Genomic DNA, 26,950 nt, shown 5'->3' with positions numbered 1-26,950 from the left:
GTTGATACATTTTTGCACCACAGAGGATATTTTGTAGACAATTTAAAAAGCACAACAATTTTAGAACTGCACAATGAAGTTTTATAAGACATAGCTGAGGAACTTCAGCTTTGTACATAATTCAAACATGTACAATAAGAGAAAAATAACAGGAATGTAAGTTTGTACTTATTTCCAGAAAATATTCATTTGACAAACAATGTTCCAAGAGTAAATAAACCTTGTAATGCAATTACTTAAGAACAAATGCACATCAAGCTACTGCAGTCCTATACATTGTACTTCAGCCGTCAACAGCCAATTCATCTGCTCTGTAGCCAGGACACTTCATTTACAACATGTGTAACAGCACACAGATTGCAAGATGCACACAGCAAAGTACGTAAGATAAAATGTTACAAAACGCTTGTCAAAATAAAATACATATGCAAGTCATCCCTAATATTTACAACAAATAGTTTTAAATTAGAGATCGCTCAGAAGGCATCTCCTACAAATGCCACACATATAGAAAAAAAGCAGAAAGGCAGTCAAAGAAAGGTACTGTGTTAGTTATGGCTAAAGACCTTTGGCTCCAAAACTCCGTTATAATTATTTTCAAAAGACAACTAAAACGTGGAACATTTGAGTAGTCTGTCTTTGAACTCCGTTATTACACTGACCACTAAAACTCAATGTGAAATTCAGCATGGCAAGAGCCACTTGTAAAACAATCTTATTATTTTATACATCAAATGCTCTGAGTTAGATGCAATTATGGTTTGGCATTTTCCTAACTCAGTGGGAACACATTTGAGGACAATTATATTTTACTGCATCTCATGCATAAAGTCTGAGGTTATCTGCTCAGCAGGCCATCGGGAAGTCTCTGGCTGTGCTTTATCTAAACGAGGCACAAATGTGCTTAGTGGTTGCCCTAGAACTTTTTATAGTTATAGTAACTTAAAGCATGCAAAAATTAGAGGAAAAGAACAGATGTGCTGTAACACCTTTCTGATCACATATAAGTTTTGTCATCAGAAGGAGGATCAGGGCAAGAGTTTTATATTTAGAACACAAACTTTTACATTTCAGTTGCAACTCTTTTTCGTAGACTCTAAAGTGAGGCTGAACCCCAAGTAAGTATTTGTCTTAACTGTTGGATAACGTAATTGTGTGTTTTCATTTAACTAGTTTAAAATATTATGGTGTAGTCTAGATCTGGCCTCTCTTGCTATATTTTATCTTAATCTGTTGCAAGGTCAGACTGCAAAGAAAGACACACAGAATATTATAAAACAACCACGTCTATATGTAGAGTATTGTACGTTAAACTGTCCTGAGTAATCTGCACCATGAAACGTTTGCTTTTTATCTCTCTAAAATTCACTTCTTGCGAAAAAAACTGCCACATCCAAAACCATATGCAAACATTTCTGTTCATTTTTAGGGCTAAGGCACCAGCACTACTACATGGGATGAGCCTTCATGGGCACTGACATGTCAGACGATACATTCCAAAACCTCCTTTTTTTTTTCCAGCACTCCACAGAACCAAGCCCTGGAAGGAAGTAGGTTTTAGCAAAGACACATATGTATGCAAGTGTGGATCTCAGGTCTTCAGGTCCAGCTGGGAAAGTTTCCAGGTGAGCAACTTCAGACACTTTTTTTGCATCTAGAACAAGACTTTCAAAATCTGATTATGAAAAACATCATCTCCACTTCCACAAAACGTGCATCACTTTGGTTTGCAGGCCTAAACATGGTAAATACCCACAAAAATGGGTATGTAAGAAACACAAAAGGGTTACTTATTAAGGTGAAGGGCACGCATCCACGCCTGCATTTGGAAGCCTGCTCCTTGTGTTTAAATTGAGCATTTAGAATTATCTTTTTAAAAAATCTGAACCAAAATGGCTTGTTTTAAACATCAAAAGAAAAATATAACCCAGCCATCTTTTTTCATTGACTTTCCCGTGCATTTTCTTTAAGCTGGATCGTTGAATATGTCAGTGCATATTTCCAGTTCTTAAGTGTTTCAGGTCATCTTCCATCGCTATGGGAAAGCACAAGCAATGAAGTTCACTATGCAGTGAACAGTTCAGCTGAGCATCACCAGACTCTGCATTATTGCTGAGCTATATACACAAGGCATTTGAAATGTACAGTTGTCAAAAGATGTCATTTAAAATGAAAACTACAAACCTGGGCTTTGCAGAAGTTGCCACAAAGTTATCAAATCACAAAATCTAGCGACTAGTGGGCTTCACAACACTGATGATAAATAAAAATATGGAGGTAACAATAGTAGTAGGAACAAATACATGTTTAAAATAAGGCTTTTTTACATTGTTAAGATGCCTGGCCTCTAGCCCCTTGTTTGTTCTTCATATATTACAGATTCATGACAAAGCTGACTGTGTACATTTTCAAATATCGTTGGATCTATCCTTATCATCAGATAATGCCCCTTATCAGCAGCATAGGATAAAATATTGTAAAGACATTCATAGCAAATCAGTTCTGAAACACATGGAGTCTTTCTTTCCTTCCATATTACCAGCAGTCTTGTCATCCTTAATGAGAGCTATCAAGCAGAAATTATCAGTGCTGCAAATATCAAGATCCTGTTTCTTCCTGGTGGCTTTTTAAAAGTTATTCTCCCAAATCAACTTCATGTCATAGGCAAATCATGGCAATGCAAATCACATACTGCATATGCTGGCCAGAGCTGACTTTAATCAAGTCAGGTTCTTCTCCTTACAATACAGACTGACGACTCCGAGACAAAAATCCATCTCTGGTCCCACAATTTCTCTGTACCTTCCAGCAAGGATGTCTCTTTCTTTGTGAAGAAATAATTGGTCAAAACCCATTGTCAATTGACCCATGTATAAGAAGCATGGATCCAGACCATTTCAATATATTTACATTACCATTCATCCATTTTCTAAGTCAAGCTATATGAATACAAAGCCTGAGAACTATGTAATGTAGCCAGCAGTCAGCACATACTGTCTTAACTCTGACTTTGTACATTCACATTATCTCCATTAGAAAATAAAAAAATACTTTTTACACAGAGAAATAAGCATACTGGAAATATAAAGAAGCATCTCCCAGGCAAAGAAGTGCACAAAAAGTGATATAAAAGCCCTATACGGAAGAGCATACATGCATGCAGTATATTGCTGTGACAGAAAGTAATCAATCTGAGATGCCCTGGGCTCTTCCTGTTCCCACTTGTGTGCAATAAATGCACATATCTTTATAGTCCATTCACACTCTGTTCATGTTTCTATATGACAGAATAAAATTTCCCTGTTCCAATCTGGAATACAGTAAGGCCTTGTGGGACGTTCTCCTGCCATTTGGCAATTTAATAGAAAAAGACAGGAAGGATTAGGATCCACTAAATTCTGCAACAGCTGGTTAATCACATGGGATGTCTCCACCTGATTTTAATGGGTGGTCTCTGCTCAGTGCTCCAAAACGAAGGAGAAAACTCTCCTAAGATTCTTTGCTGATATACCCCTAGGGAAAATTCCTCCCTATCTTAAATTTGGCCATCAATATAAGGTTAAGCAAAATGAAATGTTACAATGACCTGCATGATTCCATCACTACTTCAACACAACTAAGAAACAGAGATCAAATACTGCTGCTTCAGAGTAACAGCAAGTGTTTGTCAGAAGGGAAGAAGACTGCTCTTCATCAGCAATGCTCACACTTGGCAACATTGACTTCAGAGCAGTCTTGAGCAACTTCATTCTTCTACTAGACAGAGGTTGTATTTCTGGCTCAAGGGAGCCCAAGGTTTTCCTTCCAAAACTGGAGATTCACTGGGCTCAAATAAGCTTAACCATGTCTCCAAGGTCCTTCTCTGGAGTAAGACTCCCTCTGTGCTGATGCCCTTTCCCAGGTCCTTGGCCTCTCACTTTTTAAAGGGGGTGAGTTTGTTGAAGGTATGCCAGAAGAGGGATGGCTTCCGCTTGGGTTCTGCCAGGGCAAAAACCTGCTGCTGCGGGATACTGGTAGGCACAGTGATGTGGCGCTGATGAATAGGATGCAGGCTTTGGTGTGGAGGAGGCACAGGACACCCGTTATAGCTTACACCTGCAAAAGGAACAGTTTAAGAAAGCGTATGAGTCAGCTCGCAGAGCAACCAATATTGGGAAAATTTAAGCACAGGACCATGGGACAAATTCAATGGTCAGTAAAGCCAGTATGAATTTTGCCATGATCTTGAATGGAAGCACTACTAAAGGTTACCTTTTCTGATGTCAGACTTCTTAACTGATGCATTGATTTGGCTTCAGAAGAGAATAATACCAGTAAAAATAACATTACAGAATTACAAAAAATAAGCAGCAGATTCACACAGCCTGGCTATATTGTTTGCACAAGTAAATTCTGGTATTTCAAAGAAATGACTTAAGACAGTAGATACTCATATTTTAGTCAATTCTCAGAATAAGGCTGGATAAAATATTGCTACCAATAAAAATGTTATTTCTTCAATTTGGAAAATATTTTTCCAGGTTAATGTTCTCAGACTTCGACCTTTGTGCGTTCTGAACAGAATCTCCTGATCACAATTTTCAGCCACTCCCCTGAAAATCTGGACAGGTTTTATAGGTATCTGGTAATTGATAAAGAGAAAATGCTTTAATAATATTAATCCTAGGGACCAGAGGACTAGCTAACATCAACTCCTTCACTCCTAAATTCAGACTTGATCTGGTCCCACTTGCTCAATTTATTCTTGCAACACAATATAGAGATTTACCCAAATTTGACTTCAAGATGGAAAAGGACAAAATCACAATAGGAATAAAAAAGCTGTTTCCAGAGAAACACATTTCTAGTCCATCCTTCCTTCTAGTCTAGGACAGAAGGAAGCCATTTTGAGTGTGTTATCATAAATACAGCAACACGTGGCTTGCAAAAAGAACTTCAGAATATTTTAAACAAAGCACAGAATTGCTAAAGAAGAAGATGCTGTTTGAGTAAAAGCAAAGGAGGGAATCAATAACCCTCATTTCTAATTTAATCTCTGCATGCACTTTCTTACATTCTTAAATAAACTGTCTTATCTCTTGAGTTTCTTCTCTAATAAAGAGAATACTGACTTGCCTGTCTGAAGGAGACTGGGGAGCTGATTTAGTAGACAGTTTACAAAGGCATTGAAATTTGATATTAAAATACAGGTTAATGGAAATTTTTTGAACTCCATGTAAACCATGAAAATTTTTTAAAAGACTGAAGAACTCAACCATAGTCAGACTGTGCTATTTCCTAACATAAAGAACACTGGAACACAGGAAGGATGTAAAGCAATTCTGAACACCCACCTTTAATTTTTCCATGCCTTGACTTACGAGCGTTCTGCATGGCTTGTTTCTTCTGGTTTTCTGAGATTTCCATTCCTATGTCAAAGTGTAAATTAGGGCACTGGTATAAAAATGCTGTATGTAATCCCTGATTACATGAAATTAATAAGTAAACTATATTTTAAACCATTTTTAGTAAATCTTAATAGCAATATACCGGAACTTTTTAGAAGTATGTTTTACTTTGTCATATAAATTTAATTTTTCACTGGGATAACAATATGAACATTAATTTGCCTGTAGATTACTGGGAAAAGCTGCTTTCCAGTTCTTGCAAATGGCAATCACTGGGGAACTAACCACACAAGAAGTTCTTTTTATAAATAAGTCCAGATAACAAGAGATGAAAAAAAAAAGTGTAAATTAACACTTCTGAAAGCTAAACGCCAGCAAGTAATAGATCACAAATGCAGAATCTGTTTCTTTTTTCACTCACTCTGAGCTAACTTGGGGTAACAAATTGAAGTCACTGGTACTGCAGGAGTATAAATTTGGGTATCTTTCTCTCCACTGAGAGGAGACACTATCACATAATCTGCCAGGCACTGAAGCAGCCTGTGATGTGGTTGTGGCTGCATCAGACTGGGACTGGATCACTCACTCCGGTTTCTCATGTACTTGTTTGCATACTTGTATGACTTACATGATGCTATAGTATGTGGTCAACCCTGTGCTATTTACTGTCACGTGACAGGTGTATGACTGATCTGTGCTGAGTACAGAGATGCCCGACATCTGCTATGAACAGTGACACCAGTGACTGGTGTCATGTGGAGCCCGTGTACAGGCACTCCAGTTTCCTCTCCCTGTGTACAACACAGTTGACATCATACATAGATATGTTACATTTGCACCAGGAGAAAAGAGGGTGCAAATGCTGTCACTCATTTCACTCATATGCACATAAAGAGCACAGAAGTTGTGATTCAAAGTCAGAATGAAGTGTCTGGTTTGGTTCCACTTTGCATCTTCCTGCACTTCTCTATACTTTTAAAATTCCCTTTACTTTTTTAGCCTGAACTAAAGTTATAACTATGTAGCAACTAGAAGTTATTACAAATCAACCTATTAACTACAATACAACAGCAGTTAGCCATAATTTTGGGGTAGCAGTTTATTTTATTCTGCAGGGTTTTTTTCCTTTATAGAAACAAGGAAACAGATTTAAAAAAAAAGAAAGCAATTTCATCAACAGAGATCAGACCACTTTCTTAGGGTTACTATTAGTGGTTTGGAGAATGAGTTTCTGGCTGTGGCCTCTTCTTCCCATATATTCATATAAGCTAAGAAAAGCTAGGTATGGTTTGGGAGACAGTGACTCACACCAAAGTGTCTTTGAAAATAGAAGTAAAATGCCATTTGCAGTTCTGAATTGGAAGACTATGTATTTGTTCTCTGAGTGGTTAGATTAGAGGCTTTGTGTGAAGTCCAGCAAGATAGCTTACAAAATCAACAAGATAAATTTAAACCTGAGGTTGAGAATACTGGCGCCTTTCCACTGGTTTTGGCTAAAGGAAATGTTCAATTATGCCACAAAAGTGAAATTTTAGAAAAGAAGCAGTCTTCTGGGTAATGGAGAAAACATCCAAGCCACTGTGACTCACAAGACCAGATGAACATGAGCTATTACAATTCAACTACCTTTCCTCTAGTTCACGATACCTGTGCCAGAACAGGTACATCGGAATAATGAGTTACAACATTTGAAAAGCAAGTTTCTGGAGGGCTGGATGTTACATGGGCAGAAAAGACTGCATGTGCCTATGTGACATTATTAAAAATACAGTTTCTCGTTATACTGAATCTTCTTCACTATATTGCACAGTACCTGAAAAGCAGCAAGCATGATGGACCCTCCCTTGCAATCCCTGCACTCAGCACCATGGGAATTTGTGACCCAGCCCTAAATAAGGGTTAGTGCTGTAATGATAAATCTCTTCGCTGCCACTGCCACCACTGTTGAATGGCTACCCTTTTGAATATCATATGTTGATTTTCATGAGGTCCCAGTAGAATAAATAATGACATTTAGGGCTGTAGCTGCTACACCTTTGCAGTTGCCTTATGCTCAGGGATTTCTGCAGCAGTGTCACTTCAAAGAAATGGTAAACCTCACTGCCTGCACAAGACAGACCAGCTGCTGCCCAGGGCAAGCACTAGTGTAAGCCTCAGAAGCATCCTGACATACAGCATTTAGCCCACTCAACATATTCTCCTGCTGCTCCATAAAGCTACCGCTGCAGGAGGAGGTGTAGATACAGATTTGAAGAGCTCAGGAACGCTCCTCAGAAACGATGGGAATGGAAAATGTTCACATTTTATCTTCTTTTGCTCAGTCCTGCTCAAAAAGTGCAGAAGCTGTGATTTATTCTATATTGTCCTTCCATAGACTGTGCTACTGTTCTCACTGCATGGTGGAGTGGAGGCTTTCTGCAACTTTGTTCTAAGAGTGATTGTTTGGACACTCATCATTAGATCCTCTGCACTGCTTTATTACTTTCTGATCACCTTCACCCTTTTGCAATATCCACTTTATTTTAGAGTTCTGCTTGGGTGAATTAGAAAAGCAGCCACCACCCATCCCCATGAGCTCAAGGTGACTGAACAAGCTCTACACAGAGTAACTTGTGAAAGCCATCAGTGTGGTGCTCAACATGATCATAATGTCACACCATGATGTTCAGCACAGGACAAGAGTTGGTTTTGAAAAGTTTAGCTGTGGCTGCTTCATTGTCTACTCTGGACTTGAGATAATTGGGGTTAATTGCAAGTTGGTGCAATGGGGAAGAGTTAAAACTGTTACAGAGTGTGAACTCGTAAACTTGAAAGTATTTTCTTCAGCTTATGGACTATCTACCATACATATGGAGGAGGCCATATTTTTGTCATACTTAAAACAGATCAATCAAGAGAAAGCCACTAAGATCAAAAGGCTTACATTTGTAATCTAAGGGTTATTCCTGTCTTCCTATTCTTCTGTCTAGGTGTTTTAAGTGAACATGCAATATGAGATTTGGCATTTTAATAATTTCTGAGTTATATCATCCACTTCACTGCACTTCCAATTTTAACCTGCTGTCATCCAAAGCCTAAGCCTGAAGAGTGTTATAAAAAGGCGAAGTTCTCATGCAGTCAACACACACAAATGCACTAATATTTTCATTACTTCTTTAGGAACATTTAAGAGAGTTTTATTTTTCTTGTTACTGTTGCTGTCTTCTTTGTGTATGTTTTGCCAATGAAATTTTGCTGGAGCTTTTGTCACTGATCTTAAAGGAAGCATGAAACTATGCAATAAAAAAATTTAAGTAACAATTCTAAATGTACATTCACACAGAAGACACTGTCCTTAGAGTGTCCCACAGGCTGTGGGTCTAAAGCTGATCCTAGGATTTGCTACCTTTTTCCCTGCTCACTCAAGGTTAGGCTGAACACCTCAATAGGTTTCTCTTACACAGCCAAAGGTCATGTCAGGTAAGAAAGAGACACCAGTCCCAGAAGGCAGAGTGCACATCTGCACAAAGCATAAAGTGGTGTAAAAGCAAGAATATCCCCCTTTGTTTTTACCACCTGTTAGAGAGGAAATCCTTCCACTCACCCATTTCCTTGTCTTCCTGAACTCTTCTCCTTTCACTTTCACACGCTTCCATCCATCTCTTTTTATCCTCCTGTTTTTTTGCACAGAATAAATGAATCTCTTCTGTTGCTCTGTTTATTATCTTAAAGGCATTCTTGACATTAATGTTGAAGTCTTTGTCTCTGCCATCTTCAGTGTCCACAATTTCCATCTCATCCATGTCAATACGATCCTTATAATACAAGATGTCCCTTCTCAGTAAGTCCTTCTTACAGAACACAAGCTGATGGTCAAAAAGGAAGAAAGTCCTCTGCTGGCTTTTGCCTTGCTTCGATATTTTGGTCAGTTCTCCTGAGTGGATTAGTTCTGAGCTTCTTGCTAACACATCTGGTCCCTAAGAAGATATATATATATGTATGCAGTAAGTAAATAATATTTTAAGATCTTGCTGTGTGACTAAACAGTCTCATTTTATAATCAAGTCTTAAGTTAATTCTTTTTTTTTGCATTTTTGTTATTAGATTTGAAAATGTCATAGCATGTAGATAATCTCATACAGGCAAACTCAATTAATGTGGTTCTGCTCTACTTTATTTCTGCATAAATCACAACAAAACTCATTGAAGTCAGAGAAGCAGGTTCAAGTTCTGACAGAACTACCAAAAATCCAAAGGAGATTCTATAGATAAGCATTTTTTAAAAATCCATTTTTGTCGTCTCAAAGACAAGCGTCCATGTTAATACATGCTGCTCTTCCTGATTTATAAACAAGGTAATCAGTAACAGAATCACTGCAAATAAGCAACTGGACTTTTAACTGAGCAATGACCAGTTGAAAAGTAGACACCATAAACTACCTACTATGCAGAAAGACATATCCTGTAGAGGACATGAAGTACTGTACCTTTGCTCAGGAAAGGGACAGGCTGACACTTACCTCCCAGTCTACGATAGAGACTTGCCAACATGCAATCTTGTCTATGCTTTCAAGTCTTCGTTTTCGCTCATTGATCAGGCACGCTACATTCTTCATAGCCTCATATGCAGCTTTTATGTTGTTATAATCACTGTGAAATGTAGGCACTTTTCAAAGATCACTTATGCAATGGATATGATGCAATCACAAACTGTGACACTGCTTGAAGGATTAGTCCGCATTATCCATTTATCCCTCTACTCAGGGTAAAGTAAGAGAAACCTGATTCTCAGATATCCTGAACCTCACATAGTACTCTACAATTCAGTGCTTGCTGTACTGCTAAGCTTTGTCCAGAAGCAAATTATTAAAATGGTGGAAGGAGGCAGAGGATGTAGATTAATGAATTGCAACACTGTCTCTACTGAAAACAATGGTAGAACTCCCATTGACCTCAGTGATACCTACATTTCACCAAAGGAATTTGTTTTTTAAGCAAGATTTTAGTGGGATTTTATTGGGAGGGGCATTTCTTTAATCGTGATTAACAACTGCATTTTCTCCTTCTTGTTCCCAATGGCTGGGTCAATGAACGCAATGAGAGAATGCTATGTGGGCAGAAAAAATACCAAAAGCAACCTCAAAGAGGGTGAGTGAGAGACCCAAGAACTAAAGAGAGGAATTAAAGGAAACAATGATGACCAAGTGGCCTGTTTTTATGGAACAAGTGTGTGAGAGCCAATACCTTTCCCTGCCTCTCCAGGTCAAATGCAAGCCTCCTGTCCTTTCACTGCTCTGCTCCCCTCCTTCTTTCCCTGACCTCTCCAAATGCTTATGGATCTCCACAGCCTGTAGGCAGGTTTTCATTCCCCTTTGAATAGCATCCATCACTCCTTCACCTTTTTCAAGTGGAGTGTCAGAGAAGAGAGAAGGAAAGAGACATATTTCCTGCCTTAAGAGTCCCAGCAGAGCAGCTGCCTTCCCTCCTTTATCAGAACGCCTCTTGCAGAAAAGGAAGCCAGAGGCAGAAAACAGCAGAAGCCAGAAATAAATCCTGCAAAGGGGTCAACCCTCACTGTCCTTTTTATCTGCTTCTGTCTCAGTTCCTATTTTCATCAGCTGCTGCTGATGGATGCACTTCTCTTCTAAATCTGCAGGTTACTCTCCTCTATATCTATGTAAACTCTTTTCTGCTGTGCTGTATACAAAAAGTGAGATTAACAATAACAGGATCCCACTAACGTCAGGGAGATGTCCCACAGGGTGACCGCATGATATCCACACTGCTACTCTTGCCCTTCCTTATCTCAGTTCCTTCTTTCTCTGTTGGTGTGTATGTTATTCCACACTTGCTGCATAACCTGTGGCCTTCACACCAGGCTGTGCATATCGGATCTTCCAACTTATTTTGAAAACAAAACAAAAAAGCTACCAAAAACCTCCGTTGGCTGGAGCTTTAGCAAGGCTCCATGTGGGAGTAGGCCTGCCTGTCTGTACAGCACCTCTGTACACTGGGCACCTGTCTGTGCTTGCAGGCATCTCTGGATGCTGTGCCACAGAAGAGGAAAACAGGCACTACGGGTGGAAGGTGTCAAGACCTTGCTGTCACTTCATCTGCAGGTTTAACAGCTCACAGAATAATCTCTCTAAAATCAGTAGCAGTGAAAGAGATACCCGTGTTAGTAATTGTTATTGCAGGACTTCCAGGTAGCCACAGAACTGAATGGAGGCATTTCACATCTGAATGTCAGTTCTTCACATCCCCTATATTTTGCCCCTGGCAAAAATCCCGTGGTCTCCAAGAGGAGTTTTCTCAAGGTTAAAGAGAGACTTTGTCTCTCTTTGGCCAAGGAAGCATTGCCTCAGGCTGCATTTGGACTTTGAGCTCAGGGGGTCATAGTGGAACATTTTTCTTGCAGTTGTGTAAGGTAAAAAGGCAGACATGTAAAGATAAAATCTTAATTTAGTCAAAGATTTAATCAGCTCAGGGGTATACTAGAAAGGCTAATAACTTGTAACTTCAATTGTTTATCCCAGCTGAAAATCGAATATCTGGACTTCACTGCAAACAAAAGCAACGTTTATTACTAGTAAGTTTCTAAAAAAACATTACCTCCAAAGTTGCTCAGATTGTGTTCTTTTCTAAGGCTCTCTTTAACTTTTCCTATGTCCACAACATTTATGCAGCTTCCCCCTTTCTTCTGCGGATTTCCTTCTCCTTCACTTCTTTGACACTCTGGCTTTTTTTCACTCTGATTTACACATCCCTCTCTGCATCCTATTTCAGCACCTTCTTCCTTTCCTTCTCACTCTTTCACTTATTCCTCATTCTGTCTTGCATCCCGTCAGTCCCCTGTGCTGCATTTTCAGATATTGCCTTTGTTAATCTTTGTGATAATTCCAAGATGCCCACCTAGTAAGGAGCTGCTGTCTATAGTGGTGAATGGGAGTTTTGTTCCTGATCTCAAAAGCCTTAGTATTGCGTCACCCAGAAAGCTTGAGTAATTAGGTGTTATTACTATCGTAAGATTTGTTTTTTTCATTCTCTCACCTGTGCTCCTGAGTGGTGTATTTGAGCAATTCTGCAAGCTGCAGAGGGTATTTGCAGATTTTCTGAACAGGCGTGAGAAGAAAACCATCAATGGCAATGTCAATCATCTGCTGAAGCAAGCGACAGGCCTCAAAGAAGTGACGGTATTTGCCCTGTTTCATTAGTTTGGAAAGTTCAATGCAGGCACCAGGATGATTGTTACAATACTCTGAATAAATAGCAAAGCCTTCTTGCTATTGGAAAAAAAAAAAAAAGGTCAAAGCCTTAACTAAAGTATTTGTCTATAAAGAGGAAAGACATTTTTGTAACATCTATTATATCTAATTAGATTAATTAATCCATTTCCTATATTGTTTCCAGCCCAATCAGCCTTGAAACTATGCAGAAACCTACTTTGGAACTGTCAAAACTATGTACCTTCTTTGTAAGAACACAGAAATAGAGACCTCCATTGAGTCAGGATAATCAAACACACTTTAAGAAGTACTTTTCTTTGGGGAAGACAGAGGCTCAGCAAGTGTTTATCATGAACTCACAGCCTCTTTCCCCACCACCTTCTTTCTTTATTTCCTTTAGGAAGTTTTTGCATGCCCAACATGAGTTACTGCAAATAGTCCAGCTCATCTGCGATCACTACAGTTTTGAAAAGAAAACTTAAAATTGTGTACAAAGTTCATGCTTGCTAAAGATAAGGAGGAATCTAAAACATTTAAATTATTCTTTAATTGTAAATTATTTTACATTCTAAAACGCTATCTATACATAGTCCAGTATTTGATAAGCACTTACTACCAATATCTCCTTCCAACACGTTAACTTAGCATTTTCTTATCATATTTTGTTAATTTCATAAATAAAATCGACTTCTGCAACGTACATGTTGAAGAAAACATGACCCTATTTCACTTAGATGAGGTTCCTCTTTGTTATACTGTTTCTCAAGATCCTTCAGAAACTTTCTTTGGAACTTGTAAATATCTTCAATATTTCCAAAAATGGTGCTTAACTGAGCTGCGGTGAACATTCCTGTATGTTTGCGACATTGCCGTATATAGCCCTGGAAATGAAATAAAAAAACCCTCTTTAGTCTGAATATGTGAAAACAGGTTATACCCCGAACAAGCCCATTTGAGCTGGCAAAACCCCTGTGATCTATGGGCAGGTGAGTGGTTTCCCAGCCATACACACGCACGCGGACGTGCAATTTCAGATTTGCATCTGAAATGTTTACACATTGATTCTTGCAGTCCAACTTCTGTCTCACAGCGCTGTAAATGAACCAGGCAACCAGAAACCTGCAGAGTGTGTAAAGCCCATCTGCATCTCCTTGTTACAACTACCCACCAAGCTGAAGGTGAGGCTGGTGTAAAGCCCCATGTATGCTATTACTTCAGCTGCCATGCTTTTTGGTAGCAATTTCTCTGTACCGTAACAGTTCTTCTCTATGAGGATAAGAACAAACCATAAAACAATTAATATAAAGACAATTTCTACCAGGGCTAAAGTACTGGTTCCTTAACATGTCTAAGCCAAAGGGTATGGTCTAAGCCAAAGAAGCAAAATGAAGAACATATTATAAAGCATTCAGAATGCTGCTGTCTGGTAAAATCCATACACTATCAGCAGAAGATAATAGTATTGGCAAGACTGGACATAAAAATACAATCACTTTTCCAGGTTTTTTTTCTCTTTACTTGTAAGAACATCACAGGGGTCCAGTTCACTTTATTCATATCCAGTATTAAGTAGATACACAACTGAGCCCTCCAATTTTAAATGCCCAAATTCTGCTCTGCCATCAGTAACCGACATTCGACCGCATCAGCATTTGCATAGCAAAGAAGTAAAGGTACGACTGGGGGCCTCTTAGGGCTGACACATGCAGCAGCAGCTGCCATGCACAGCCGGCACATCCTCAGGTATCCGTTCCAGGAGGCTGAGCATGCTGAGGAGGACACAGGGCAGGGGCTGAATATCCAGGAATAGCTGCTGTGCTCATACTCTCCTATCAGTTATAGCACCAGGGTACAGATGAGTGCAAAGGTTAACTGGTATGTAGGGGTTATCTGCCAGGCTCCTCCATTTTTGACTGCTTTCATTGAGGTTTCCACCAAATCACTTTGGGAGCAGATAGCTGTAAAAAGCCTCGCAACTACTCTGGTGAGGTTTATCAGGAAGCAACCCTGAATATTACTGGCACTGTTATGAATATTCCTGTCTCCTCCACAGCCATCTGCTCTGAGAGCTGTGCAGTGGCTATGTTGCAATCCAGCTACCACATTTACTACTGTTAGGAGGATAACTCCAACAAGGAAAATTCCTGTGCAGCTCTTGTAATGTGGACTGGAGACACTTCTTGAATGTAAAATGTTTTTCTGGGTATACTCCAATTTCGTGATCTTGACTGTATCAGCCCTAGTGATTCATTACAGTGCAGAGCTTTCAAATGTGGATTACTATCTGCAGTAGCTTTTCTGGCTTAGTTTTACTCGAGTGTATTTTCAGCCTTATGTCTTGCTTGCACGAACCTACAGATTCACTCTGAGGAAAGCAGACCATCTCTACCCCACATGCTGAACATGAAGCATCACTTTTCTACTTGGAATATGTGTTTGCTCTCTTGTACTAAACTCAAGAGGCATGTCAGATTTAAAAAGAGGTATACAATATACGTGTTAGAGAAAATTAATTATTAATATCAGTCTAAAAATTAATAGGTCAGTAAAATATGAAAGTCATGTCCTAGAACTCAGCTAACCATGGCAGTGACACAACTGGGTGTACAAATTCCTCCCTGATCTTTTAGGCACACAGATAAGCTTACTAGCTTAAGTAAATAGTGAATCTAAATTACAAAACTTACATTTAATGTTTTAAAATTAGTCAATTACCAACCAATTTTTGTCTTTTTGTTTTCTCTTTTTTCTTTCTTCAAAATGCATAAAGAAGGCCTGATCTAAAAAAAATTTAAAAATCAAAAAACACTGCTGCCTTGTCTACTTTTTTGTCCATGAAAGAATCTAATGATGAGTGGTGGACTAAAGCATGACAACAGGACAAAAACAAAGACAGATCTAGCAAACTAAGGGTACAAAGAATATTTTGGTCGGTTGCTTAGCACCCTTCCAGATGCTAACCACAAATACAAGTCAAATACAGGTCAAATGCATCACAGTCCACATCAGAAGAAGCAAACTTTGCTGAAAAGTATTAAGAAGCTTCCTGTCCAAGTGTGGGCATCCAAGAAAATTTGAACAAAAAGCAGAAAAATCCCCACATTTTACGGTTCAAACAAGCATGGTAGTTCTAAAACACCTTTAAAGACTTCTTCACAGCTTCTAAGCATCCAGCAAAAATCTCTTGTGTTAGAGAAAACAAAAAAAAAAATCTCACCAGCAAATACTTTCTTTGCAAGTTACTTCCGAAAAGTTTTGTCCCTGAACTGTAATCGATTAAAGTTACTGAAAGTTTTCTGTTTAAACCAAGCAGTAAAAAGTTCTAAATAAACTGGACTTCTTTCTCTCATTATTATGGAAATAGCAGTCAGATAAGCAAAGCACTTCTTCCATGTCAGAAGTGGGATGTTTTTTTCAAAAAGAAGTGGTGCCGTGTGGCAGCCGGCAGAGAGGAAAACCGTAAGAGGACATAAGAAGGGTCTGACTGACAGCCTCAGAAGTGCAATTGGGAATATTTTGATACGAGAAACCACTCCAGTTCTCAGCTTATATGGGATGTTTTGTTCACATTAGGTCAGCAGAATGCCCTCAGGTTAAAGCATGTACCTCACAGATGTCCTTGAGATGCTTGATATAGACTCGTTCTGTGTTCATAATTTCCTGTATAACGTTGGTTCTCATCTGATCCTTGTTTTCAGCTATTTTCTGACGATGCTTGCTACTATCTGCATCTTGTTCTTCATCCTGGATACTACTACAATTTTCTGGCACTTCTTCCTGATTAACTCGCAGCTGCAGCCAAAACAAACAAAGCAAACTAAAGTAAAGCAGCAGACTTTTACAAATTGTAAAACGGTTACAAATTTCTCACAATTAAGAAAGGACTTGCTACAGAAATGTTCCCATTCTTACCTTCTAGAAGGGGTTCCACAACAGAATTTCTGTCTCCTTGTACCCTCTGCATATTCAGATAAAGTGTTGAGATTTCTGTCTGGTTAAATACATGGCTTTCTACTCACAGTATCTGAGATACCATGTTGTGTTGTCCGTGTATTTTTCAGACAAGCTTATTTCTGACCCTTACTAACAGTTTATGTGTTAGTTTGGCCAAGCCAGCATATGGGTAAAAATTACAAAAGTCAACAACTCAAACACTTTTAAATAGTCTCCCTCTGCCCCAATTCCCCATCTGTATGATGTGGATAACAGCACCTACTTTTTTGACTTTTGTCTGATTGCCCATGTTGGCTGGACATCTAGGAAGGGCAAAGGCAGGAACCAGCTCTTGCACTTTGTGTAGTACTTCAAGCAATGTGGCCCAATCTTCTTTACAGGCTCTCAAAAAGTACTTTAAATTGATTTCTAAAACATAGTTCAATTTTATTCCATTCAAGAGTTATACTGTCATTAATCTGGATGAGTTCTGACTGGGGAGTTCAGACTGTGAACCAGATTCCTACACAGTGTTATGATAATAAATTAAACCCTATTTTACCAAGAAAACCCTGCAGTGTAGCTCTCCCCACTCCCTCATGAAAAATGCTGTGTCCTCTCAGTATACACTGATTGCTCCTGGTTGAGCTTTCTGCTGCCCTCATTTCTGCTTGAGAAATTCCTTTAGTTACAAAAGGACCACACAAAGGAAGAAGGCAGAGTAAAAGGTGTCAGAGCCAAGGGATCTTGGGGTGTGATTCTCTATTGCTTTTTTCCTTGTGAAGTCATTACGAGTTACACCACTGATGTTCAGATACAAAGATGCTGAGGATCAGGCCCTTCACTTAAATGTAATGCCATGACCATTGCTGTTGCACTCTGCTAGGAATCTCGCACGACAATGGTACAAAAGCAAGAGAGTTACTCACCCTGACAAAGCTAGCTGGAAACCAGGCTTCCTTGTCCTCGTTTCTTCCCCACCACCAGTCTTTGTTGGAAGCTTCTAGAACTCTAATGACATCTCCAGCTTTGAAGCCCAGCTCTTGATCATCCATAGTCACATGGTCCCAGAGAGCTTCTGCATAGACAATGCTGCCATCACTTATCAGCTGAGATGGGAAGAAAATGAGTTTGTGAAGGACAAAAGATAAACAGCTGTTTATAAAATACTAAAAGATCAAAATACCTCACACTAGAGTGCCCAGGATTGCTCCTATTACAGAACAAAACTAGAATTCTGGATTTTCAAAAATCTATGCGTATATTTATTAGTGAGAACAATTACAGTCCTACTCCAGAGCAGTTACACAGGCTAATGAGCTACACTCCCAGTGAAGTACTGGTCACTGTGCTCTTCCCTTGGCATCTGCTTGTGGGCCCTGTCAGAGACAGGACACCATGGCTGCTGGATTCTGCTCTATGGTGGCTACTGCCACTGCGCTTTTTATTAATATGAAACCTCAGATCTGTGGAAAACACATCTCCCGTTGTTACAGCAATGCAAAGCCCAGGACGTTACCTCATTAATTGCTAGCTGTTCCCCTCCGGGCTGCAGGTACCTGGGGGTGGCTTGGCAGAGCTCCTCGTAACTATAATCTTCCTCACTGCCATTGTCATCCACTAAGGCTGAAGATTCAGTCCCACCATCTGCAGGAACTAAAACAAAGGTGCAACAGCTGCTTGTTTCATCATTTTTATGATTCAAAAAAAAAAAAAAAACCAAGAGGAATCACTGAGAAGTTGCTTTTGTTGTCACAAATATAACAATAACAGAAGAAGTGGAGGCCAGCAGAGCTCTCGGGAAAATCACTTTTCTGCCATTAAATATTTTTTACTCTTTTTCGTAATTTTCTCATTTAGCAGCTGATGATACTGAGAAATTCTCCTTTTTGTGCGTGAAAAATAGAACTACAACTATTATTTATTTATTTTTTACCTAGATGAAATCTCAAATGACCTGAGCCAGAAGAGAGGTCTCAATGTCGTTTCTCACATGGCAGATGAGAGAGCTCCAATGGGCCTTCAGCACTCAGAGAGGGCCCCTGTCAGTCCCAGGCTGGGTGCCATCACATCGTCATGTCCCCTGCAGGGATGTAATGACCTAATACCTCTGTGCCCACCCACCTGTGAGAGGGGTGGGCAGCACACGGCACAGCCCCTGCTCCGAGCCGGCCGCCACCGTGTCTCCCACATGCCAGGGGAGGCTCTGGCAGCACAGAGATACCTGAGGGAGGACCAAGGGGACAGGGAGTCCAGTCTGAGCATGGTGTAACTGCCTGAGAAAAAACTTGTTGTAACTACCCCAATCACAGAAAATTCTTGGTTTGACAATTGTACATTTTCTGACCAAAGAGGCAGCTTTGTAAAGAAATGAAGGCCAGAACTATGATGGGCTTAATCTTATTACACAGACACACAAACCAAGAGAAACATCATGTGACTGTCACTATGCACATGTAAATCTGCAGTTACTGTACAAAACTGTAAAACCCGTTTGGGGTACATCACTGGGTGGCAGATTCTTTTGGCGATCATCTCTGTACCAGCAGATGAAGAGGACTGGGGACTGATCTCAGAATCAGGTAATACTGACTGACTTACATCCACACTGCTCAGTGCTAGACCCTTTCAGAGTAGATTTGCCTTTGAAAGCCAGCTGTAATGCTCAGACAAATCAGGGCATGAGCTAATAATCAAGAAGTGTTCATGACCAGTGGCTCAGTGCTTGAGTGCACTATCTGGTCCTTGTTAATTTATCCCTAAAGGTTATTCCTATGGCAGGCCCAAGCTGTGAATAACTAGAGAGTCTGAAGATCATACAGTGCTCAAAAATCCAATAAAAAATAAAAAGTAAAAAATAATTTAAAAAATAAATTCTTAATGGTCTGCCAGCACTGAACTCCTTTTCTAAGGGTTACTGTGTCCCAGATAAGTTGCCATGCAGCCTGCAGAGCATCTCTCTCACTCCCAACTGCCTGGGAAGAGACCGTTAAGCAGAGTTATTGAACCTGTCACTTCTACCTAGCAGCAAGGCCGAGCAGCAGGGCCCTGACCCTGCCTGTTCTCTGCCCTGCGTCAAGCCTGGGTACCGCCTGCCTGCTGAGCTCTGTGCTCCGGATAGGCGAGAGTCACAAAGAGATGACTCCTGGCTTTACTCCACGCACCTGCACAATTAACAGGCATGCTGTTGCCTATCCGTTATTTACCTTATAGGGAGAAATGCTTCAACCCCTCTCCTTATGGGTGGTCATACCATCACCTAGCTTCTTTGGTCATTTGGGTATTAATTTGCAAGAGAGATCAAAGCTGATTACGGCACATATTCATTAAATAACTTTCAAGATTTTTCTTTCCTTTAAAAGTGGATGTAACAGAACATGGCTATTCGACTGTTCTCTTCTACTTCCCAGCATTTTAAATATGCACTCACATTAATGGTATAATCTGTCTAACCAGGGAGGATGCAGAACCCCTATTTAAAAAAACAATATTTTTTTCCCTACAGACTCATAAATCTGAGCACTGATAAACTTTAAAATACATCTTGTGAAACTTACTGGAAGTGCTTTGTTTAAAAAATCTGCAAATAAATCATTAAATCAATTTTTAGCTTATAAAGCAACACCCAAAAAAATTAATCCTAGTGATCCTTTATAGATCTCCACTGTACTATCAGTACTGCCTGTTGGTTTGTTCCAGTAACAATGGCACATCAAAATAACATAATTCATTTAGCTCCAGATGAAAAATGACTGCAATTTTGGGACCGATAACTGTTCGTTATTCTGTACCAAATCAACAAGCTCACATTGTCTTCGTAGTTAAGACTCGAGCAAAAACCAGTTGCTTGCATTCTGCATCTATTCCTCTATTGTTTACAGACAGAAATATCAGAGGTAGGGGTGGGCTTTCCTGATCGCACCAACGGGATGCAAAAACTTAAAAGACAGCCTAGGACTGATTCTGATCTCCTTGCAGCTTTGCCACCAGTGTAAGGCTGCAGGCTCCCGTGGATGACATGGTATAAGCATGATCAGAATCAGGCCCCCTGACTGCCACAGTTTATCAGTTCAATCTAAAAACACTGTAAAAAAAAAAGAGAGAGAGAGAGCATGTTCTACTCACACGTACCCATCTGAAGGCTCTCCAGACTCCAAAATCGTGCCATTCCTCCCCTGGCTACCATGCTGCCGTCAGACTCGACCCCAGGGCAAGGGTTTGACCTCTAACAGGTGATGCTCGGTCCAAAAAGGGCTGGCGAAGGATCACAAAAGGCTCTGAGCTACCCACAGAGCAGAGGAACAGCCTGTTTGCTGCCTTCAGCTCCCGGCTGCGCCTCCGAGGCCGAGCCTGGCTGGGGACTGCCGGCAGCGCGCTCAGCCTGGCCACGGCGAGCTCACGGCTCGCTGACATCATGGGGTGCCCTTAGGGAGGAAGTTCCAGAAAAGAAACAAAAACCTGGCTGCCTGGCCCCGGCCACGCTGTGCCTGCGCCGCCCAGACCGCTCCCAAAGTGCCTGAACGCCTCGATCGCAGCAAGCCAAGGAGTACATTTGTTTTTCATTAAAGCAGCTTAATGCGATTTCAATCTATATTCAAATGACTGCAATTCAAAGGGAAAGACTATTTGGATGGGAGCTGGGAGTTCCTTGTATTACAACACTGTTTGGAGTATCGGTCTATCTTTGTTATATTATACCAGTTAAAATTCCAGTAGAAGTAAACAGTGAAGGTATTTTTTGCAAGGCTATTAAAACTTCTCTTCCTTCACAGGCAAATGCTGTATCATTATTTAGGGCACAAGCAGCTGAAGTGTTAAGGCTACAGCAGTCTGCTCCCAGAAGAGGGGAAGACAGAGACATTTTCTCACTCAAATGACAAACTTAATTCAGCTGCTCCAGAAAATAGGGCGTGAAGCAGAAAAGCACCCAAACAGTCCAGCTTTCACTGGGACTGACCCAGCCAGAGCACAACCTCCTTCATTCACCATCTGCTAGCATTTACCATCCTTACATCTGCATCATTCTGCAGTGGAGCTGTATCAGTTCACGCACTGGAAGCAAAAACAGGAGTTGCTCCCATCAGCAGAGTGCAAAGCCTGCTGCAACCTGCGCTTGTACACAGCACTACATTTACGGTTTGGAAAGCTCCATCATCCTTATGGCTCATTCTTTACCTGCAAACTGCATCGCTCAGCTGAGTCTGTCCTGTAACTGGGGACTGCCTCCTCCAGGGGCATGTCCACAAAACCCTGGAGGCATTTCTGCACAGAGCGACTTCTCAACACCCACTGAAATCACATGGTTTCCCCTAGTGCTGCCTCAGACGGAGAAGCAAAGGCCAAACATCGCCCTGCAACGTTAATGCCATCTTCCTACAAAAATCCAGACTGTGTTGCACTGCACTGGAGACTGACAGGAATTCTCTTCTGAATCCCCAAACTTCACTATTAGTTCTTGCTGCAAGGGCACTTGTTGGATAGCACAGTAAAAACAAGCTACTACGTATTACAAGATGTTCATACAAAGCCCCACATATTTTTCTCAGCTCAAATCATTAAAAAAAAACCCAACCTAGCAAACAGAAGTGACACTGAAGTGCTGATGATCCTGGTACCCTGCAAGTGAAGGCTTCACGCTTTTAATCAGCCAGAGCACAAGTTATCTACCATGTCAAACCCCTACCTGCAGGGGAGAAACAGCTGAACTGCCAAAGGAAAATGAGATCAAACCCCACACAGCTTTCCTAGAACGTACACTAAAAATGATCTCTGAAAAACAGTCATTTGGTTTGATTTTTGCAGAATGGAACAGACTGTGTGCTTTTGCCCAATGACTAACCCGGTGCCACCGTGGGATGCTGCCGGGCAGGGGGGCAATCTGTTTTCCCTCCTCTGCACTGGCACATCTAGCAACTGTGCAGCCACAGACTGAACCACCACAAAAATACTCAGTTGGGGTGAGCTGGTGGCGGGTTCATTTCCTTGCAGGATCAGCCAGGGACAGGAGGAGGCTCAGGCTGTCCTTGTGGTGGCAGTTCACAGTGACCCTGTCCAAATGCATGCCGAGCTGGCTTACCCACTAGGCAGGGCACTAAAAAGGCTGTGGGTAGCACATACTAAAACTAAAAGCTAGTTCACCCGCCTCAAGAAAATCCAGTTCTAGACAGCCCTCTAGGACCCTCCACTCTGGGGCAGATCAAAGGTCCCCTCCACCCACTGCTCTGACAGCAGCCAGCAGCAGATGCCCAGGGAATACCATAAAAATAGATGAGGCATGTAATGGCATTGTTCTGATGTATTTTCCTAAATTCCAGCTACCTGCAGATCAGAGTCAGATCCCTCCCAGGGCAGAAGTGTTTAATGAACTGAATTTTTCAAACCACTTTCTGAATTTCTGTAAACTTTTGGCATGTGAAATATCATGTGAGCAATTTGTTTCATAGTTTAATTTCATAGTGTGAAAACTGTCTTTTATTTTGAATGTGCTATCTCGTGATTTCATTTGGTGCCCTTTAGTTCTTACATTATTGGAAACAGTAACTATTATCTGTTCACTTCTCCCATGCCAATCAGACTTTTATTCCCCTATTGTCCTTTTTTCCAAGTTGCAGAGCCCTTAGCATCGTTAATCGTTCCTCACACAGAGAGGCTGAGTAGGTTTTCTTGTCCTTTTGCCTTTCTCTGTATCCTCCCCTGTAAAAAATGCCTTTTGAGGTGGAAAGGAAGATGACCCCCACATGCCACACCAGTGGCACAATTGGTCTTTCTGTTTTGTTCTCTATTCCCTTCCTACAAATTTCTGCCCTTTTATTTACTGTTTTGACTGTTACTAGGCACTGAACTGACACTTTAATTAGCTGTTAAGGTTGCAACATCTCTTCCTGAATGGCAATACCCAGCTCAAAGTTCATTCTTCTGCAAGCATAACAGGCTCGTGTGCCTCCATGTGCACTACCTTGCCTTTATCAACACCAAATTCACCTGCCACCAGTGCAATGCATTGTGTCTCTGTGTTGTGAAATCCTTCTGCAACTCTGTTCAAGCAGCTTGTGCTATTACTACTGTTAATTATTTAGCACACAAGCAAGAATTGTAACTTCATTCTACACCTCTCTTCCCACATTTTTTGTGAAGACGCTGAACATCTGACTCCACTCATGGGCTCTCTCCTTAAGAAAACCGACCACCTTCCTCCACTGTTACTTAGGGCTTACTCACTTATTAAAGCATGGGAGGATCTTCCCTCTTATCCCAGGCCTCTATTAAGAGACATCTGTAAGAGATCTTGTCAGAGGTCTTCTGGAGATCCAAGTAGCCTATACCTACTGAATCCCCTTGGTCACATCCTCAGTGATTTTTTTCAGAAAACATAAACCATTTGTGGGGCACGGCTTTCCTCTACAAAGGGCACATGGATTTTTCTTCATTATAAGGGTCCATCAGTCCATTATAGTTTCTAAATCCTAAATATATTCTTTATATATTTTATGTACTATTACGTCAGACTTACTGGTCTACTGCTCAGTGGATCCCTTCTGATACTTCTTTATAAATGGTTATCCCCTCGCTGCTTTCTTCCTTGTACTGAGGCAATTTTTGAGGAACAAATTCCATGCTGAGGCAGTAGCTCAGCAATTTCATTCTTAAATCTCTTGGTTCTGGCAATTTGTTACTATTCATTTTGTTAACTCTAAAACTTTTACTGACATTTTGAGACAGATCCTGATTTGAGCTCAGGTTTTATTTCTCAGCCACTTACAAGGCCTACAAACTATCTGGTAGTCTGCCAGGTTCTCATATTTTTCAAAAAGGATGTAGGTTTTATATCTTCAGCAAATTATTTCTACATTCCTGTAGCTTTACATGAAAATTGCTAGAGGGTTTTTTTGCTATGTGGATACAATTAAACAATTTGAAGGATGTCTTTTTTTTCTTTTTCTTCTGATACATTCTTTTCCTCTGTGTTTAATGACAGAACCGTTTTCTGGTGTTCCCAAATTTTGTTGTGACAGGTGACATGAATTTGCTCTAAGTATCTAATATGCTGTCCTTGAACACTCTGTGTGCTGCCTGCAAGCATTCAACACTTTTTTCTGTTCCTCTAAATTCCTTTGTTACATGAATGACTTCTCACTTTTATTTGCTTTCCCTCTTTTAAATTAAAACACATACTGTATTGGATTTTTTTACTCTTCTCACCCCTGCAAGGATATTGGCTCAGAGTGCATTATGGACACAGAGGGCAAGATTCATTATCTGTCTGTATTTAGTTAATGAACAGCACGCTAAACTACCTGTTTCTTCCAGTCAAGGTCACCTGGCTTAGCTTAGAAGTCTATAACGAGACACATCCCGCCCTTACAGAGTAGCTCTTATGTGTGATCCTGTGCACACCTCATGAGTGGTTCAAGAATTGTCTCCCTTTCTGTAGGTCTCCTGATTAGCTGCACCAAGGAGTTATTTATGGTGCACCTAAAAATACTGCACTGTGCCCCATTACAACTCTCAACCCACAGAACAGCAGTTTAAGTCTCCTTTTATGACTGTGCTTGCTGTCCTTGAAACCTCTCTGGTTTCCTTGATTTGTCACATTTACTATCACCATCCTGGTGATCTCAGGTAGTTCATCATTTAATCCTGTCCCTATACTTTTTCCCATTCAAGCATGACATTCCAGTCCACGGATCCTGTGACACTTGAAGATACAGTCAATTTGTTTATCTGATTTGGCTCTTAGATTTTCTTTAATACATTAGAGACCCTCTTTTTCACTGGTACAATCTTTTCTGTTATTCCTATACAGCTTGCACGACGGTGGTATGCTGGTTATGCTCCACTGGTTATCTTCCTTCAACCAAGTTTCTGACATATGCCATTTAGCTTTTTTAAAAATATGTTTATTTCTCCATCTTACTTTTTAAACTTTCACTATTACTGGAAGGGTTGCCTGTCTTTCTAAATCCTCTTTAAACAACATTTGTCCAACTGTTCCTGACTATTCCTTGCTTGAGTTTTGTCAGCTTCTGCCCCATCCTTTGAGGATGCAATGATCATTGACATAGCCTGTAAAGGACGTGCTGTCCTATACTGTATATTATTTCACCTTGCCAGCTTTCCCCTAATACTTTTGTTTAGAAACTCCTCCATAATCTCTTGATTTGCATGTCAGCAGTCTGCTTTTGTTCTGGTTTAGAAAACAAAGGATCTTTTTATTTCAAACATTCCTCGGTTCATAAATAATCTAAATCTCCCTCTTTTTAATACAACTTTCTGCATGAAGGTGCCTGGAGGTAAAAAAGGCCTCTGTGTCTGATACTGAGCATGATATTGGCAATACTTTGCACAATTTTACCATTGGGCTCCTGGTTTTTTTGTTTCTACCTGAGAGCTTCAATTTTGTCTCCAGTGCTCACCTCCTGTTCATCACACTCTCCCTGGCACCCACCTGCCCCACAGCTGTCACCTCCCCTCCATAGTCTCTACACAACAGCCCAGGTACTTCACCTGATGCACCAGCTGCTTCCAAAACACTGCTAGGTCCTGTCTGCATCATCAAGCCCAGCTACCTACACGACTAACAATCCCATTATCCACCAGCATAGTTTTTACCTTTTCCCATCAGTTAAGAGTCCCATCCTTCAAAGTATCACATAGAGATCACCCTCTGGTCCAGAGGCTTTTCTGTCCCCAGCAACACTGGAACTGCTTAGCCTGCAGTAGCAGATTTCATCATGCCCCTTCAGGTCCTGTCCATGAGTCTTTCTGCCTCCCTGAGCTTTTCAGGCACTGTGGCCACAGAATACAGCAACCACCATGGAGCTGCTTGCAGCATCAGACATATTCCACCCACCTCCTGGTAAACACAAATATGGCACTCAGTGTAGTAACCTGGGAATTTTCATTTCCTGCATATTATCCTACTTACATCCTCACACTTTTGGGGTGGGCAAGCAAGGACAGGGTAGCACGGAGATGGTAGCAAGCAGGGAACTGTTTTCTCTCGAGGAGTGATTAATAACTTCTGTTTGTTCATTTCTATGATATTTGGGGTGGGGTTTGTTTATTTGATCAGTGATAGGAATGGAGAACCTGAAAATCTCCTCTCCTCAACAGTCAGTTTGTTTGTACCTCAGTTCCTGAGCTGTGCTCCACACAGGCTGAAACCTACTCAGTTACCCAACCTTGATGAACTGGGAAAAGCTTGACAGTAGTTTAACATTGTAGGCAAACATCCAGGAGAGGACACTACTTGAATTAAAGACATTTAAATTTATTAATCTAAATGCTGGAATCCACATTTGAATGAACCAGCAGGTATTGGTCACAATTAAAAGAGCTGAGAGAGCAATCCATCTCATACAAAGGCTGTTCCTACTCTAACCTTCATTGACTGCAATGGTTCAGTTGTTTAAATGGAGATACTTA

General features: G+C 40.6%; 1 protein-coding gene across 5 annotated transcripts in view; it reads right to left on the bottom strand.

Annotated features, from left to right (window-relative positions):
• The window catches only part of SPATA13 (spermatogenesis associated 13), a 160,891-nt gene continuing 133,941 nt past the window's right edge, over positions 1-26,950 (bottom strand). For all 5 annotated transcript variants that reach the window (XM_074860019.1, XM_074860017.1, XM_074860018.1 and 2 more), the window contains 9 exons: positions 18,045-18,181; positions 17,455-17,634; positions 16,199-16,384; positions 13,294-13,473; positions 12,417-12,649; positions 9,887-10,016; positions 8,971-9,343; positions 5,334-5,408; positions 1-4,095 (listed from right to left, as the gene is read on the bottom strand). In XM_074860019.1, the coding sequence (XP_074716120.1) occupies positions 3,914-4,095; positions 5,334-5,408; positions 8,971-9,343; positions 9,887-10,016; positions 12,417-12,649; positions 13,294-13,473; positions 16,199-16,384; positions 17,455-17,634; positions 18,045-18,181 (1,676 nt within the window). In that variant the 3' untranslated portion in view covers positions 1-3,913. The remainder of the gene's footprint in view (positions 4,096-5,333; positions 5,409-8,970; positions 9,344-9,886; positions 10,017-12,416; positions 12,650-13,293; positions 13,474-16,198; positions 16,385-17,454; positions 17,635-18,044; positions 18,182-26,950) is intronic.

This window comes from Strix uralensis, chromosome 2 (assembly GCF_047716275.1).
Source record: "Strix uralensis isolate ZFMK-TIS-50842 chromosome 2, bStrUra1, whole genome shotgun sequence".
NCBI lineage: Eukaryota > Metazoa > Chordata > Aves > Strigiformes > Strigidae > Strix > Strix uralensis.
Note: the sequence above shows the minus strand (reverse complement) of the source record. Positions and strands in the feature narration are given on the sequence as shown.